This window comes from Eublepharis macularius, chromosome 2, assembly GCF_028583425.1.
Source record: "Eublepharis macularius isolate TG4126 chromosome 2, MPM_Emac_v1.0, whole genome shotgun sequence".
NCBI lineage: Eukaryota > Metazoa > Chordata > Lepidosauria > Squamata > Eublepharidae > Eublepharis > Eublepharis macularius.
In genome coordinates, this window is record NC_072791.1 from 178,096,119 (window position 1) to 178,114,120 (window position 18,002).

Sequence of the window (18,002 nt, forward strand, 5' to 3'; positions counted from 1 at the left end):
TCATATACATTGTGTGTGATATAAGCAACATAAATCTGAATGTGTGAGAGTTCAATGTTTATAGTCATTTGCTGTCACTCATATGGCAATATTATGCAAATTATTAGTACAGCTTTATGGGTATACATTGTCAATAGACCATAAATGTTAGGTGTTGCCATATACATGTTTAGTGGTCAACTGTATGCACATAATTCCCATGTTAGGGGTGAGATCCACACTCTGGTAAGTAATAATAATATTTGATTTATATAGTGCCCTTCAGGACAACTTAATGCCCACTTGGAGCAGTTTACAAAGTGTATTATTATTATCCCCACAACAATCACCCTGTGAGGTGGGTGGGGCTGAAAGAGCTCTGAGAGAGCTGTGACTGACCCAAGGTCACCCAGCTGGCTTCAAGGAGAGGAATCAAACTTGGTTCTTCAGATTAGAGTCCTGCCACTGTTAACCACTATACCAAACTGTCTCTGGGCATTGCTTACTCCTTGAAAGAGTATACAGTCCAAGCCTTGAATGATTTGAGAAAGTTACCAGCCCTCTCCCCCCCCCGCCATGTTAACTGAGCCCTGATAGCTCAGTCATCCCATGTTAACTGAGAGAATGACTGCTTTTCTAGAATACAAAAATACATCTGATCATATCCTCCCTTTCTTAATTTAACATGATATTTTAATGACAATTTAAGTAACTGAATACTATATTTAAAATTCATATCTATCCATATTCCACAGCAAATTTGATCTTAGTATAGGTGTTTTTATATTTTTGAAACCAATTAGGCTTCTTCATGCATTACTTTATGAATCCTAAAATCTCATCTCAGGTAGAAAATTTGCTTTGTCATTGATATGCAGAACAGTTACTGTATACAGACTATCAAGTTAACAGCTGGTTCTTACCTGAATCACAGTACCATTTTCTACTAATGCATCTTCCATTCTTGCATACAAAATGAGTTAGCAAATCACAAGTTGGAAATTCTGGAAGGAGAAGAGTCCAATATCTAATGTCAGAATGTGCATACCAGCCTGACAATCTATCATATATGCATAAAGACAATCGGTATTAGCTATTATACTGGTTGAAACAGGGAAAGGTTTTTTTTTTTAAAAAAAGTATTAGCGTGAGAATGCTTTCTAGATGAAAGCTAACAAAACCAAAAATATTTTGCAAAAGCATTAGACATAAGGCTATTTATCAGCTAGAAATGTTCTTTTAGGGTGATTAAGACTGAGACAGTTAGTACTTGTGTTTGAAAAGTAGTTTTTACTCTTCCTAAGCAAACTTCTAAGAACAATATTAAGTAGTCATGAGGACAATACCACTTCAGAACATGAAATATGAATTGGCCTAATACATTGCAACTGCCACTTGGGCACCATGATTTGGCATATTGATGAAATGCTCGGATAGTTTTAAAAATACTATTATTTTGGATATTATGTTACTATAGCAATAAGTTCACAATACAGTAAATTCATAATACACTATATTAAATACTCTGGGATCACTGGCAGCTTTCCCCCCCAATGGATCTAATTTAGATCAGAATTAGAAATCAAGTTGTATATATACTGAGAAATATGGGGGTAGACCAAGAAAATTTCCATTTCATTTTTGATTCTGGGCGGGTGTGTGTGTGTCCAGAATAATTCAATTTCATTACTATTTGTTCAAGCTGGGGTGGTGCAGGATCAGATCTGATCTGCTTAGTTATTTTTGTTTTCATGAATTTCAGCCCACTGTCCATGTGTTGGCCACACACATGCAAATACATGCTGTTCTTTTCAAAGAGGTGGAAAAACAAGGCTCTAAGGCAGCTGTTTTTGCATGCAACTGCACCAAAATTGCACAGAACAGAGTCCTCTCTCTAATTATTGAGCCACCAAGTTTGAGAGTACGCAGCGATGGGATTCCTTGTTTATGGACTCCAAGGAATGCTTGGGGAAGGAATGATTCAAGGTAAGTGTTGAGCAGCTGCGCACACATACACACACTATTCTTTTCAGGGGGGAAGGGAGACGGGGGAATGAGGTTCTATTTGCACTTAAGTATGTAGTCCAAAAACTGCATCATCCAAAAACTCATCAATTTAATGAGTTTCTCCTCAAGCAAATGAAAACTCACATAATGATGAACCCCAAAGAAGGCAAGTACTGGTGGCCAAGCATAGATGATGATGGGAAAGTGCTCCATTGCCAAGCGCATAGTGCAGCAAAATAATTTAAAAAATACTTCTTTATAATAGTCACAAAGCCAATCAATTATTACCTTTGAGTCATGCTGATATTCCCTGTGTTTTGTAGTTTTGTTTCCATGATGTGGGGAGGATGAATCCTCACCCTAACCTGCTTTGCAGCACCTGCGACTCCCCCTTTAAACCCATCAGTCTGTCCTTGCACTATGCATAAAAGTGCACAAAAAGGGGAGTCTAGATGTTGGTTTTTCCTTCATGGGAAGTGAAGTAAAGGGAGGATAGCCCTCTTTCCTCTCTAATTTTTACTAGTAAAACTGGGAGACTAGCTAGACAGGTTGCTGGCTGCCAGTCTCCCTTTCCAACTAAAACTGTTAACCCAGAATTGAATGAAAATGAAGAACAAAGTAACAGGCAAAACTGAATGAAAGAGTCTTGTGCCAGAAAATAAAAAAAAATGTGACCAGATCAGTCCTTCCACGTTGAATACTGATCTGTAAACACTTTGTATGTCCTTGAGCCAGTGCGATGAAAACATCTGCTTTTTCCCTGTCACTTAACATAGGGTTAACAGTTTTAATCAGAAAAGTCAAAAAAGATAGAAGACTTTCAGGGCCAGATTAAATTCCTCCTGGTGCTCCTCGACCCCCTATCTTTGGAGGTCTTCTTTAGTCACAGTGGTGGCACCGGCACTATGGCACCTAAGCAAAGGACAGCAGCAGCAGAAGGCCACTGAATGGGCATGGACCAGCTCCACATGCCTGGGACCTTCTCAGTGTGGCTCTTCTTTAATAATTGCTTTTTCCACCAATTTTCACCCTAATCTGCATAATATGAGCCGTTGTGGCAGCCAGGGGCTTGAAGGCTGAAGGACTCAAACTCACGTGTGCACACCCATGTGGATGTTGCCTGCCTTTCCTTACACTGTGAGTAAAAACACACAGAAAGAGACAGAAATGGCGACACTAGCCCTGAAAGCACCATGCCGTCTACTCTATTCCTTTTCAATTTGATCCCTACAAGCCCACTCAATACCAATGCCATTGCCCAGGAAGCGCTAAAGAAAAAATGCACTCATGAGCAGTGCAAATATTTCCTTCTCGCCAATGGAGTCAATGAGGGCCCAGTCTCTCCCCTTTGGATCCAAGTGGTTGCATGTTGAGTGCACACAGACTTGCCGTTAAGAAAAACAAGATGCTGCTGGATGCACTGCCTGGCCTTTCTGTGCAGCTGCTGCACAAATAAGAACCAAAACACACACATTTTTTTGGCAGAGGTGGGACGATCGTTACAGCCTTGTTTCCCAAATGTGTTCCAGAAGTCATTTTAACAATCTGAACCAGAGATTTCTCTGTGTATTTTTGGCTTGGTTTTTTTTTTTTCATTACACACACCCGTAATGAAAAATATTGTTGCAAGACACCTGTGTTATAATCCCTCATCCCAAGTACAGAATCTTATTTCTTAAAATAATCCTTCTTAGTATTATTTTCTTTCTTTCTTTCTTGAAGTCAATTTAGAGCACTGGCTTTTAGACACATTAGAGAAAATTAAGTATCTAAAACATATAGACAAAACCAATCACAGATTAAAATTGCATGGCCATCATGAAAACTCAAGTGTAACTATAATTTCAGAATATAATTTAAAATAGGATTATTACCCAGAGAGAACAAACCACAAACCAGCATCAATTTTATTCAATTTTACTTCCTGATAATTCCTGTAAACTAGAATCAACTACAATTGCATGATGGTTCTTTCCTTGCAACATTCCCTGCCCATATTAGTAATAATATTACTAAGTAGATGATAGTCATATTAGTAATAATATTAATAATAATTAGTAATAATATTAATTAGTAATAATATTACTAATATGACTATCATCTACTTAATCTTTTAAAGAAGGAATTTTACGCAGCTTCCATTGCATCAGCTAGCTCACGCCCAGCTAAATTGTTCAATGTGGTACATTCACTGGTCTCCCTTTCAGGTGGAGACCATCAAAATTCAAATTCGGTCATAAACTGTGAGGCATTTGCAGGGTTTTTTTGCTGATAAAATCTTGTCTCTCCGCCATGATTTACCGGCCACAGTCGAGACAGTATGCGAACTAGAGGCCCCTTGGCTGTCTTCAGGGGTAACATTTGATCATTGCAGCCCTCTTTCTGGGGAAGAGGTGGACAGGATTCTGTGAGCAGTGAGGCCTATCACATGCCCCCTGGTCCCGTGTCTGTTGTGGCTGGGGAAAGCCAGTATCGATGGGTTATGGGATTCCTTGGAGGCTATTGTTAACTTGTCCCTGGGCTCTGGGGTTTTTCCCAGGGCACTAAAGGAGGCTGTGGTGAGGCCTCTTCTAAAGAAACCATCATTGGATCCTGCCGACCCAGTCAGTTACCGCCCAGTCTTGAACCTCCCATTTCTGGGTAAGGTGATTGAGTGGGCGGCAGAAAAACAACTGCATAGTTTCCTGAAGGAGACTTCAGCCCTATACCCCTTCCAGTCTGGGTTTCGCCCGGGGCACGGGGTGGAGACATTGCTGGTCGCCCTCACAGACAATCTTCGCAGGCATCTGGATTGGGGCAGATAGGCGCTGCTAATATTACTAGACCTTTCAGCAGCGTTCAATACAGTCAACTACGATCTTTTGACCCACTGCCTCGCCGACGTGGGAATCCAAGGGATGGCACTACAGTGGCTAGTCTCTTTCCTTCACAGGCAGGGACAGAGGGTGGCGCTGGGGGAGAAGTTATCATCCCAAAGGCCACTAATATGTGATGTGCCGCAGGGGGCGATACTCTCTGTTACTATTTAACATCTACATGCGCCCCCTCGCCCAGTTGGTGCGAAGTTTCGTGCTTGGGTGTCACAAATATGCGGATGACACCCAGCTATATCTGTTGATGGATGGCCGGCCTGGATTGGCCCCAGATGTCCTGGAGCATGCTTTTAAAGCCATGGCTGGATGGTTGAGGCAAAGTCGGCTGAAACTAAACCCTGTGATGGAGATCCTCTATTTGAGTCGCGGGGACGTGGATTTAGGTCCTTGGCTTCCTATACTTACACTGGCCCCAAGAGTTAGGAGCCTGGGGGTGATTCTGAATGCCTCCTTGACTATGGAGGCCCAGGTCACTGCAGTTGCCAGGTCTTCTTTTTTCTATCTTTGACAGACCAGGCAGCTTGCCCCTTATCTTTCGTCCTGCAGTGATCCAGGCAATGGTCACCTCTAGGCTTGACTACTGTAACACACTCTACACTGGGCTTCCCCTGAATCTCATCTGGCGGTTACAGTTGGTACGGAATGCAGCAGCGCGAGTCATCACCGGAACATCAAGGTGTGAGCACATAATGCTGGTATTGTGTCAGCTGCGCTGGTTATCAGTAGAGTACCGAATCAGGTTCAAGGTTCTGGTATTAACCTATAAAGCCCTATGCGGACAAGGACTGGCATATCTGCGGGACCACCTCTCCCCAAATGAGCCTCAGAGGCCTCTTCACTCTAATGGCAAACATCTGCTGAAGGTCCCTGGCCCCAGGGAGGCCTGCCTGGTGTTGACCAGGGCCAGGGCCTTTTCGGTCCTGGCCCCAGCCTGGTGGAATGCTCTGTCTGAATGCTCTGTCAGCAGGATTTATTGTCTTTTCGCCAGGCCTGTAAGACAGAGCTGTTCCACCAGGCATATGGTTGATGCTAGGTGGAGTCCCCTCATCTAGTCGAGCATGGTCTGTGCCCTCCCCACTAGTGACATCTTCCATCTGTTGAGCTCCACTGTAAATGCTCTGGTGAAGGTGAAAGGGAGGTGCCTTGTGAATGCATATAGTGCATTTTATTATGCCGCTGAGTATACGTGTATGTATATATATGTATTTTAAATGTTAGGATGTTTATATATTTATAATTTTAAACTGTGTAATTGTTAGATATATTTTAAATGAATGTAGATTGTAATCCGCCCTGAGCCTGCTGTTGTGGGGAGGGCAGAATATAAATCTAATAAATTAAATTAAGTTAAATCTCGCGTACTGCTTTGGCTGTTTCCAAATTTACTGCAGTAGCACTTAAAGGAATAATCAGAAAAAGTCTCAATCTGCAATCAAGTGTACACACGAAAATGTGTTAAATTCTCAGTACCTGGAGTCCACAACAGCAAACCCTTTGATCCCGTGGGATATTAGAAAATATGCCAAAGAGGTCAGAAGTTGGTAAGGCTTTAAAATGCGCCCAGGAAAAAAGGCAGTGGTGTAAAAGGACACTAAAAAAATGTGCATATCTATTACCAGCAGAAGATGGCTGTAGGCAGCAAACCCAGCTGAAATGAGGAACAAGTTCATTCAACATTTGATATGAGATCTTGCCAATCCCATTTTTCCAGCCAACCTTTCATGAAGGCACAAACTCTGTTAAAATCTAAGGCAGCTAAGCTTCAGATTGAAAAGCCTAACCCACCAATGTTGGTATCCACCAGCTGACTCCATGTACTAACAAAACAAACAGAAAAAAAACAATTCCAGTAAAGAGGGAAGAAAGTATCATGGGCGCAAAAATAGTAGAAATTGTATGGCAGAAAGCCCAGAGAGATGGTGTTCCATATCTGTTTCTAAACAAAGGTTCAAGGAAGCCATATATCTGGGAGTCTAAACAAAGCCCAAAGAAATAATGGTTGGATCACTTCCATTTTGGGGACAAAAGATTGGTTATGCCAATAAAGGTTCTGTCTTGTCTTGTGACAAAAGATTGAATTCATAAAGAGACCTTGTATAGACATTGGGCTGTAATTTTTGTTCTTAGTACTTGCAAGAATGAAGGAATATCCTGCCTGCCCTGGACACGAATCTCTGAATAGCTACCATATTAATTTTGAAGGCTGTTAAAACTCAAGAAGAGTGCGAGAGGCATGAGGGAGAAGAGTGCAATAACAAGCCATGCTAATTTAATGAATACATTTTTTAAAGATGATGGCTATCAAGAAACCAAGTCACTGCTTTCCAGTATTTTTCTATGAAAATAAATATAATTTAGGATTTATGATAAATTATATGAACAGATTTGGCTTTGCAATAGAGGGAAGTTTTTTTTAAAAAAATCTCACTAAGCTTATTTGTTTAAGAAAATGTTGAATAGCTCTACCAAAGCATTTTTATTCCCAGTTGGCAGTTTCTTAGACCAAGTTGGAAACTATATACAGACAGGGCAAAGGTGAAATACCACAAGACTCAATATTCACCCATACTGCATTATACATGGTATATGTTTCTTTGGTAGCCAAAGTTAGTCTATGTTACTGCTGAAGAAGACTAACTAAGTGTATAAGAGAAAAGAAGCATCTAAGCATTAAATATATATTTAACAAATGCACTTCCTTTCCTTAACCATTTTATCAGACAATTGAATGGTCTCGGAATCTAATGTGTGTTTTATTCACTTAAAAGTTGGTTTCAAAAGGAAATAAACAGTCACAGAAGCATGATTTTTTAAAATTATCACAGAAGAAATAAGAGATCAGAAAAGGCTTGTCAATTAATAAGTTACAACTCAACAAGGAAGAGTTGATAGAAGGAAGTGAAAGAACTATTTATTTCAAAGGCAAGAAAACAAAAAAGTGAAACCTATCAATTATGTATTGCTCAAGAAATAGTTGCTCTTAATAGCTAAAGACAGGTTATCTTCAGATCTGTCAATCTGAGAACATTTTCATTATAATTTGTAAAAGGGTCACATTAAGAACCAGCACTCATGACAACAACGGAGAGACTGAATCAAAGATGATGAAGTTAACGCAAGTGGCATAATCACCCAGGGTTAAAGAGGCAATTGTCCCACCACCTGCAAGTATGAACTGCCTATATGGCTTCCATTTCTATATGATTCTTAATCTATTTTGCAGGTTACTGTCCTGGAAACTGGGAGATGAGCTGGGGATGTGCATGAAGGATTCCAGGAGAGATGTGAGCAGCACAATTCTCCTGGGAAGAATCAAGTCTCCAGTCTTGGGATGTACTGTAGGGCTGTTGTGCTGGAGCCAACACATACCAGGAAGAAACCTTGATGATTCAGTATGAAAGAAAACAGGAATCATGAAGATTAGGAACATATAGCTGTGGAATTAGCTGGAACCAAATATGCCCTTCAGCATTTGAAAAGAGTCCAGAGTACTGCTCACAGGACAGCTATTTTACACATCATCCTAAAGCACTTCATGGAGAAAACTAAATACATCCAGATAGGTTTTCCTACTTCAGTTAAGAGTTTATGGGAGCATAAGAACTGCTAGAGAATCTACCTATTACAGTATTGAGTTAACTTTTAGGTAAGCTTTTGTATAAATGCATATAGAACTGGACAAGTGGCTACTTTCCTTGTGCTCATGATTACCACAGTTCAACCTAATGATATTAGAAGTATGTTTGAGGGCTTCATCTTATGTTGCAATATATATGACAAGATAAACACAGGGATATTGTTTCCTCCATTATATATGTATACTGTTGCCCAATTATTGCTCAATGTCTCAAAAATACTTTTACAAATTAATCATTCCATGTTAAATGTGAACAGGTGTGCGGATGCTCCTAACACATCTCCCTGTGAATAAGTTGGTGCTCCTCCAAACAAAGCATGGACAGGGAGCAGTGGAGAGATGGCAGTTGTGCATGGCCAGGTACATTGCAAGCAAGCTGAGCCCCAAAGATGCTGCTAGCATCTCAGCTGGACCAGGCTGGTACCTACATGTCTCTGGAAAGTGAGGGCACAAATTAGCCCCCACAGTGTTTTTGTTGCTTGGGCAGACAATCATCTGCCTGAAGACTCACTAACGCCCTCCTAACTGGTGGCTCCTTCAGGTGGGGGACTGCTGCATGATGCAAGGATGCCTCCCTGGCCAAGCAGCACAAGTTGGGCCAGCAACATGCCCATTCCTGGGGTGCAGTTCATTGTATTCTGAGAGCCAGAACTCTGCCAAGAGGATGGGAGCCCCCACCAGGAACACATGGGTGGCTTCAAACTGTATAAAAAGGGTGGGCCAGTGGGTGGCTGAAGATGTCAATCAACTGTCAGAAGATTAGCGGCAGGCAAAAGGTGAAGCACCATGGTGAACAAATCTTGGCTTCTGCCTCAACCCCAGGATGCTTCAGCCCGAAGGAAAAGGTGTTTGCTCATTTGGCTTCTTTTCTTCCTTCTCGCCACCCACCCTCTGCCACTGGCAGTAGTCAGTCAGTCTGTGCATTCTTGGCCTTTTCATGCAGCATGGAACAAGTCACACATGCTCAGGGGGAGTTCCAAGCCTCTTTTGAGAACTTGAGCTCCAACTTGGGCCCAACTGCATTGCACCAGGCATCTCCTCTGTTACAGTGCCCACCACCCCATACCTATAGGAGCCATCAGACAAGAATAAGCAGCTTCAGAACACCAGGCCTATATGCCAAGGAAAATGATTTGGTGAGCTTCTGTTTGGCACAGGTGGTTGCCAATTCCTAATTTAAGTCCATACATTACACACACAAAAAATCCAGCAAAATAATTCAGCATAATTTTCAAAATGATAATAGTTTAAATTTCAAATTCCATATTCAATTTTGAAAGTCATTAGAATTGATTTTGCACAATTGCCTTTGCTAAAAGAATGATATGATGTTATCTATATCTATAAAGGCAAGTGTCCTGACTGACTCATCAATGTCCAGCCCAAACCCCTGGACCTAGAAACATGAAATTTGGGGAGAACATTCCATTCATGATGTAAACACCCACTAAGAAGGGATTTTAAGGAATTTGCCCACTAAGGGGGTAAAAAGGGGTTAAAAAGTGTTTTCAGAAAGGGATACAGCTTCCCTCTGTGGCTGGCAGGCTGCTGCCTGCTTGCACCCCTGCCCACTGACAGCTTGACCACTCTTCCCTGATTGAGCCAGCCTTTCAAAGTCATTTGCATATGCAGGCTGATTGGGTCTCACAACATTCCACGCCTCATCCACCACCCCCCAGATAGTTGGAACACAGAGGTAATTTGCATATGCGGCCTGATTGGTCCTCACCCCCCACATTCTAAACAGTATGCAGTTGCTACTAGGAGTTATTGAATGTGTCCTGAGGTAAAATGTACCTCCTAGTCTTCCCCCTAAAAGTTCACTAGGGTTGTCAATCTCGCTGTGGGGCCTGACTTTCCTGTGTGGCTGACAGGCTCCTGCCTGCATGCACCCCCTCTCTCTGATTGGTCAGCTGTGAAACTCTATGTTCTGAGGTAAAAATCAGATAAAGGAAACTGCAGACAGTTGAAGAAAGGTGGTACAAGACTCCTGAATAGGGAGTTTATATAAAAGTCAGTATGGCAACGGAGTTTTAAATGTTCATGGGGAGATGGTGCACGACCTTTCGATGTGAACCTCTCACATGAACTTGCCGAAGTGCCCACTACACCACTCCTCACTCAGTCCAATTCCATCTCACAGCTCTTGCAGCCATCACCTCTTACTGCCCCCAAGAAGCCTCCTGGCAGATGTGTAAGATATACTGACACTAAAAGGAGGAAGCAACTTAGAGATGCCGCAAAGAAATTTGCACATCGTACTCCTGTGGTGCACCGAGCAGTGGTGGCTAAGTACCAGCAAGATCACCCCGAGGTGCACAGAGTGGCAGAGTCTCTATATGAGCAAAGCAAGATATTGCAGTTCCCCCTTAATGTATGCTTTGCTATGATGATCAACAAATCCCAGTCCCAAACACTGAAAGTGGCAGGAATTGACTTGAGGGAGGACTGATTCTCACATAGGCAGTTCTATGTGGCCTGCTCCAGAGTGAGCTCACCTAGCAGCCTGGTGATCCTAGCACCTGAGGGAAAACCAACAATGTGGTCTACAAAGAGGTCCTTCAGTAAAAAAAAAAAAAACCCGGTTGTACGTATTTTTCACTTTATTTATTACACTACCATCTTTTCTTTTTAAAATCTCTTCAATAAATATTACGTTTTGAAATTCACGTCATCACTTTCCGGCATCAACATGCTTCACCATATTCAAACAACTTTGTGAAACTCAGGTACTATACTATTATACTACAAAATCAACTAAAAAAAATAATAATAGCACAACCCCCAAAAATGTTATATATACATGCCCATAAGTATTATAACTAGATTTAAATTAGTTAAATACCATTGCGAAGCCCGGGTATCAAGCTAGTTACAATATAAAGTATTATATCAAAGAGAGATAATTTCACTGTTGCCCTGCAGATGCCTCAGAATAAGAATAGCATTGCAAATCCTGCCTATTAAAAAAGTCACTGCAAAGGTGTGGGACAGTATGCTCTGTATCCCCATCGTTAACTTAGCCTTAATTGAAACAGAAAATGCTTGGTAAACAATTGCTCAGCATCAATTATTATGGAAAAGCCATGAAGGTCATGTTTTTATTGAAAAGCTCATGCAATTTTCTAATGTGCTGACAGTAAGCAAAAATTAACTTATGCCCCTTCTTTTCATATCATCATATTTTTAATTGAGATGCTAAGGATGTCTTGTCAGAGGTTCCATATTTTGTACCTGGCTGCGAAATTTATGCAAAAATTTGCTAATAGAACTGGTTTCAGTATCTGGCAGAATTCAATATTTCAAGTATTTGAATCCAGTGTCACGTTAGAGATCAGCAAAATTTTCAGGATGTGAGGTTTAACAACAACAACAACATTCGATTTACAGACCACCCTTCAAGACAACTGAACACCCACTCAAAGTATGTTATTATTATGCCCACAACAATCACCCCGTGGGTGGGGCTGAGCTGTGACTGACCCAAGGTCACCCAGCTGGCTTCAAGTGGAGGAGTGGGGAATCAAACCCAGTTCTCCATATTAGAGTCCCGCTCTCTTAACCACTACACCAAACTGATTTCAAGCGCTCTTACTGAAGAAGGGAACACTGATTCTCAACAACTTACATCTTGAAAATCTTGTTGGTCTCTAGGGTGCCACCAAACTCAAATCTTGTTGTTCTACTGTGGACCATGTAGGGATGCCAGGTCCCCTTAACCTCTCAGAAGGAGTGGAGAAACCCAGCACTTACCTTTTGCCACTAACTGGGTGCTCTTCATATGTGCACAAAATGGATGCGTTCCTGTGCAACGATGTCACTTCTGAGAAGTGACGTCATCATGCAGGCGTGGGGATGCATGTGCACTTTGCTGTAGGCCCAAACAGGCCCACTGTGAAGTGCAGCAGCACTCTCAGGGAGCATGATGATGTTACTCCTGAGAAGTGACATTGCTGCACCACTGCTGGAGTGTGCCCAGGAGGCCCAATCTTGCACCTTGCTCCCCCACTGGCCAGGTAAGTGGTGGGGGAGGGGTGGGGGTGGAAGCAGGGGATTCTCTGACCCGCTCGGGGAATGGGATGCCTGTCAGGTTCAGAATACTTTCAGGTATGCTAGGGCCAAAGAGACTCCATTTTAATCCTTTCAGTATTATGAGTGCTTTCTTCACAGGTGCCAGGATGTTCCCAGGCAGCTATCTCTCCGAGGAGGAATGTTTTGGCTACCGCTGTTCCAGCCTCGAAGGACTTTCGCTTTCCGAGCTTCAAAGGGATTGTTATGAGAACTATGGGGGGAGGTTGGGCCTGCTGGGATCTGTTACTTTGTGCCTCATACTTTGCCTGTCATTGGTAACAATTCACATGTACCATCCTGAATATTGTATTCAGGCTCGTGGACTATAATGCATTCTTTCTTCAGTAAACTTTTGAAAACAACGGGCTTTTGTCTGATTGCAGAAGGTAGTCTGGAGTAAGGACATTATCTAGCCACAGTTCTGACAATGCCTACCAACATGGCTACACACCTTAAACATATTTCAAGTAATAAATGCATATTTTAAAAAATATCACAGGCAAAGATTTCTCTTTTTTCAATAATGCAGCAGACATTTTAAAAAGCCAATGTAAAACAGGGGTATGAACAGGAGATATGACAAGGCTTGCCAACTTCAAATTGAGAATTCCTGGAGATTTGGGGGATGAAGCCTGGGACAGTTGAAGTGTGAAGAGGAGGCTCCAATGCAGCCATTTTCTCCAGGAGAACTGATCTCCGTCATCCAAAGATTGGTTGTAATCTCAGGAGATCTCCAGACCCCACCTGGAATCTGGCAAACCTAGGTGTGACACTGGACTTCAACACTTTAATTATATGTCAGCCATGAACTCACTGAAGGTTATGAACTCACATAGCACACCACACATCTCTTGGCATCAATCTCCCATGTGCGCCATGGGAAAAACTATACTGACCATAATAACAGGGTTATTATGTGGATTAATGCACTTCAAAAAAAAAGTGCTCTGCAAATATTTACATTATTTCAAACTTTGTGTTTAGATTATTGTGGAACAGCAAATATAGTTACCACTATAGTAGTTTTCAACTGATGGAATTGCAAAGACAGGAGAACAGAGAAGAGGAAAAATGTAAACTAAATAATGCAAATATGACAGACATGGAGTACCTGGGTGGAAACACCTGAGCAGAGGCAAGAGCACATGGTGGAGAGCTGCTGCTAGAAGGTAAGGGGTTGTTGTCTTTCTGCCTTTTGCCCTTTGCCTTTCCTAGCTACACAGGTTCTGTTGTAGCTTGCTAGAGAGTGGTTCTAGTTAAGTTCTGTGTGGGGCTGTTGGAGGCTGTGTGAATTGCTGTTGTTTGCTGCTGGTTGCTGTTGCTCTTGAATACAAGCCCCGCCCCCTAGTGTCCTGGGGCCCTGCTGGGCTAGGCAGGAAGTGACCTTTTGAAACAAAAGGCTCCTCCTTGCCAGAGGCAGAGCAGAAGCACCTGGGTGGAGGCAAGAGCACATGGTGGAGAGCTGCTGCTAGAAGATAAGGAGTTATTGTCTTTCTGCCTTTTGCCTTTCCTAGCTACTGTGTCAGAAGCTGAGGGTGAGTGGGTTCTTTGTAGCTTGCTAGAGAGTGGTTCTGGTTAAGTTCTGTGTGGGGCTGTTGGGGGCTGTGTGAATTGCTGTTGTTTGCTGCTGGTTGCTGTTGCTCTTGGCTACAAGCCCTGCCCCCTAGGGTCCTGGGGCCCTGCTGGGCTAGGCAGGAAGTAACCTTATGAAACAAATGGCTCCTCCTCACCAGAGGGCGAGAGCTACAGGGCTCTTGGCCTGGGGCTCTTAGCCCGGGGGACCCAAAATTCTGCTGGTATACTGGTACTGCTGGTACTCTAGGTATATATTTGGAAGGCAATCATGTCTACTGAAGCCCCCTTTGCGGTCACCTGCATAGAGTGTGCCATGTTTGTTTTCCTCCCAGAAGAGAAGATGGAGTTCACTTGCCAGAAGTGTAAGCTGGTCAGACTTTTGGAAGAAAAAGTTTAGAGCCTGGAGGAGAAGATCACCACCCTTCAGGAGATCAAGGAGGGAGAGGATTTTATTGACAACAGCCTGGGGGCTCTGCACAGCCAAGAAGAGGAAAGTCAAGGAGGAGGAGAAAGAGTCGATCTCCCTTCTGAGCCTCCTCTCAATTCTACGGTACAAACCCGAAGACGTCAACGAAGAAGACGCTCTGGTCCACTTGAGCTCAAGAATCGTTTTGAAGTGCTAGAGATGGTGACGGAGATGAGAGTGGAAGGAGAACCGCAAAGATCTGGAAGAGGGTGTGCAGAGAACCGCAAAGATCTGGAAGGAGAACCGCAAAGATCTGGAAGAGGGTGTGCAGAGGACATGGGGCCACACGGAAGTGGAAAAAAACGGAAGGTGGTAGTCATTGGAGACTCTTTGCTCAGGGGTATGGAACACCATGTCTCTAGCCTAGAACCCCTATTCCAAGAGATGTGTTGCTTGCCAGGGGCCAGAATTCAGGATATTACCGACCGGCTGCCGAAACTCATCAAGCCCGTTGATAAGTACCCGTTTGTGCTGATTCATGTGGGAACGAATGACACAGCTGCAAATACTGTCACAAGAATTAAAGAGGATTATGAAGCTCTTGGAAGGCAGTTGAAGACATTGGGGGCTCAGGTGGTATTCTCTTCTATCCTTCCAGTCATAGGAAGAGGAACACGCAGGGAGCGGACCATACTTGAGGTGAATCGTTGGCTGAGATGGTGGTGCCGGCAGGAGCGCTTTGGATTCTGGGACCATGGGATAGGTTTTCTTAGAGAAGACCTTCTAGCACATGATGGGCTTCACCTCTCAAGGGCAGGGAAGAAAACGTTTGGAATGAACCTGGAGAACTTCATCAGGAGAGCTTTAAACTGATGCTGCAAGGGGAAGGGGACGATCAACATGGTGATTTCAATGACAAAGTGAAAACAGTGAGGATCCACCTGGGTAGGACAGGTCAAACAAAGGTACAAGGCTACAAGTGTCTATATACCGATGCCCAAAGTATGGGTAATAAGAAAGAAGAGCTTGAGCTTCTATTGCAAACAGAGGGCTACGGTATAGTAGGAATTACTGAGAATTGGTGGGATGATTCCCATGACTGGAATGTGCTAGTGGATGGGTATGAGTTGTTCAAGAAAAACCGCAAGGGTAGAAGAGGAGGTGGAGCGGCGTTGTATGTGAGGAGAGGGCTCGATTGTCAAGAAGTCCCTCCCCTCTCCTCCTCTATATCTGACCAGTTTCTTTTTGCCCTCCATGCATCTGACGAAGAGAACTGTGATTCTCAAAAGCTTATGCTACAATAAAATTGGTTAGTCTTAAAGGTGCTACTGGACTCTTTTTGATTTTGTCATGAATTTTGAGTCATAATTCGATTCGTGCCCATCTCTATTCTAAGTACAATGAAGTCAATGGAAACAGAAGATTGTAACTCTGTTTAGGATTGCACTGTTTGTCTCTATGAAACATCTTTAATCTCCAAGGAGACATTTGCAACAGTAAGCCAAAATTTCATAGATATACATTTTGAAGGCAAAAAAAGAGTTTTGAGAGGCTTGCAATATTGTTCTGAGAGGCATATAACCTTTTGCAGCGTAACCTGTTTCAATGGTTGCTTCCTCCTCTTCCACTGTTTTTGCCATTTTTTAAAAAACTAAAAAGACAACCCTTCTTCTTAGCAGTTATAAAGTCTTGCCATACAGGGATCATGTCAGAGTGGTATTGTTACGATATCATGTAACCAATTAGATTTGGCTACATGGTAACATCACAAAGCCAAATAACAGCGAGAAAAATTATTCTCGCCCCTATTGGTGATGGGGCAGCGTTTCAGTTTGTGAAATGTTTCATGAAACATGACTCAGTACTATTATTTGACAGCATCGGTGTAATTCAGTTGAATACCAGAAACTGAATACCATAGGAATATAAGCTGAGGGTAAAGGAAAAGGGGGAGATCATGTGTGCTTCAAGTAAACATTTAGGCTTGAATCCTAAGCCGCATGAGTGGGATCACATTTGTGGAAAGCATCTTCCTTGCTTCCCCCTTCTCACTGCAGCCTTTGAGCCTCCAAATTATACTCTTTTGGGTTAGTGAACCAAAAGGAGCAATGTGGGAAGCAAACTGGCAGTTTGTAGCAGGAAAAACTGACACACACCTCTCCTCAGTTGGGAGGAGCAGCTGCTACAACAATGGAACAGCATCTGAGGATCGAAGACTTGGACTGTATCCTCTTTAAACATAAGGAACATCATCATATGAAAATTTCTTAGCCAAGATATTTTGTTAAACTTGGTAGTTTAATATTAGCTTCAAATCTTGGCTTCTTATATGCATGCCATACCAGGTTTCATTGGTACACTTCTTTATTATTTTTTAAGTATTTGAATGTTTATTTTTAATAGGAATGTATTAAATGTTAACAAAACTAATTTTTTAAAACAATAATACTAATATTGTACAGGCATTTACTTTACTATATTTTACTGCTTTCTGAAACTAAGAAAGTAGTGCTAGTTTTGAATGTTCAAAAGAACTCTCATCTCTTTTTTTCACTGAAACAATGGAAGAATGTATTAATTAAAATTGTAACCTCACCAGTATAATGAAAGAATAGAAGAACAAGGCTTCATTTAATGAAATCATCAGTGAACTCTCTGCAATGACCTTTACATCTAACATTGTTGTTAAATCTTGTTAAAACGGTGGAGAGGAACTAACTAACATCAATTACAACTCTGGATAGTTACTAAATTTTCTATCTGACTAAAACAGTGAGACATAAGATTTCCATCAACAGAGTAAAGACACAGTTCTCACTCCTCACATAGGTGTTTGGATGCATTACATATTCCAGTCATAGAACAGCAGCTTTATCAAGTATGCAACACTTCTCTTGAGTAAAAATATGGTGCTACCATCCCATGTGATTCTCCGTACAACATCACATGAGAAATATGTGGCTCTCAATACACTTTTCATCAACTTTTTCTTTTTCTTCCCTCACTGAATTCAAAATAAAAAAGAAAGCATTATTAAACTAGAATAACAAGAAAACACAATGCAAATGTCACATGAAACTCCTGGAAGAGGTTTTGTGGAGACTTCTAATGAATTATAATATAATAACATTTGATTTATATACAGCCCTTCAGGACAACTTAATGCACTCAGAGCAGTTTACAAAGTAAGTTATCATTATCCCTACAACAAAGCACCCTGTGAAGTGGGTGGGGCTGAGACAGCTCCAGAGAGCCGAGACTAGGGGTGTATGCTTCAGGTTTCCAATTCGGGTCCCCCCCTAACTTCAGTATGCTCCTAATATTTACGGAGCATACCGAAGTGAGTGAAATACCTTAATTAAGATATTTCTGGATATTTCTGGATTTTTTTCCCCGCTTTGGGTAAACCTGAAGTGGGAAACCTGAAGCGACCTGGCCCTGCACACCCCTAGCC

The 18,002-nt window shown here is 42.1% G+C and overlaps 1 protein-coding gene across 1 annotated transcript in view; it reads right to left on the reverse strand.

Moving 5' to 3' along the window:
- Nucleotides 1-18,002, reverse strand: part of LRP1B (LDL receptor related protein 1B) — a 1,076,743-nt gene that overhangs the window by 427,967 nt on the left and 630,774 nt on the right. The window contains exon 19 of the mRNA XM_054970106.1: nt 903-983. Coding sequence (XP_054826081.1) covers nt 903-983 — 81 coding nt within the window. The remainder of the gene's footprint in view (nt 1-902; nt 984-18,002) is intronic.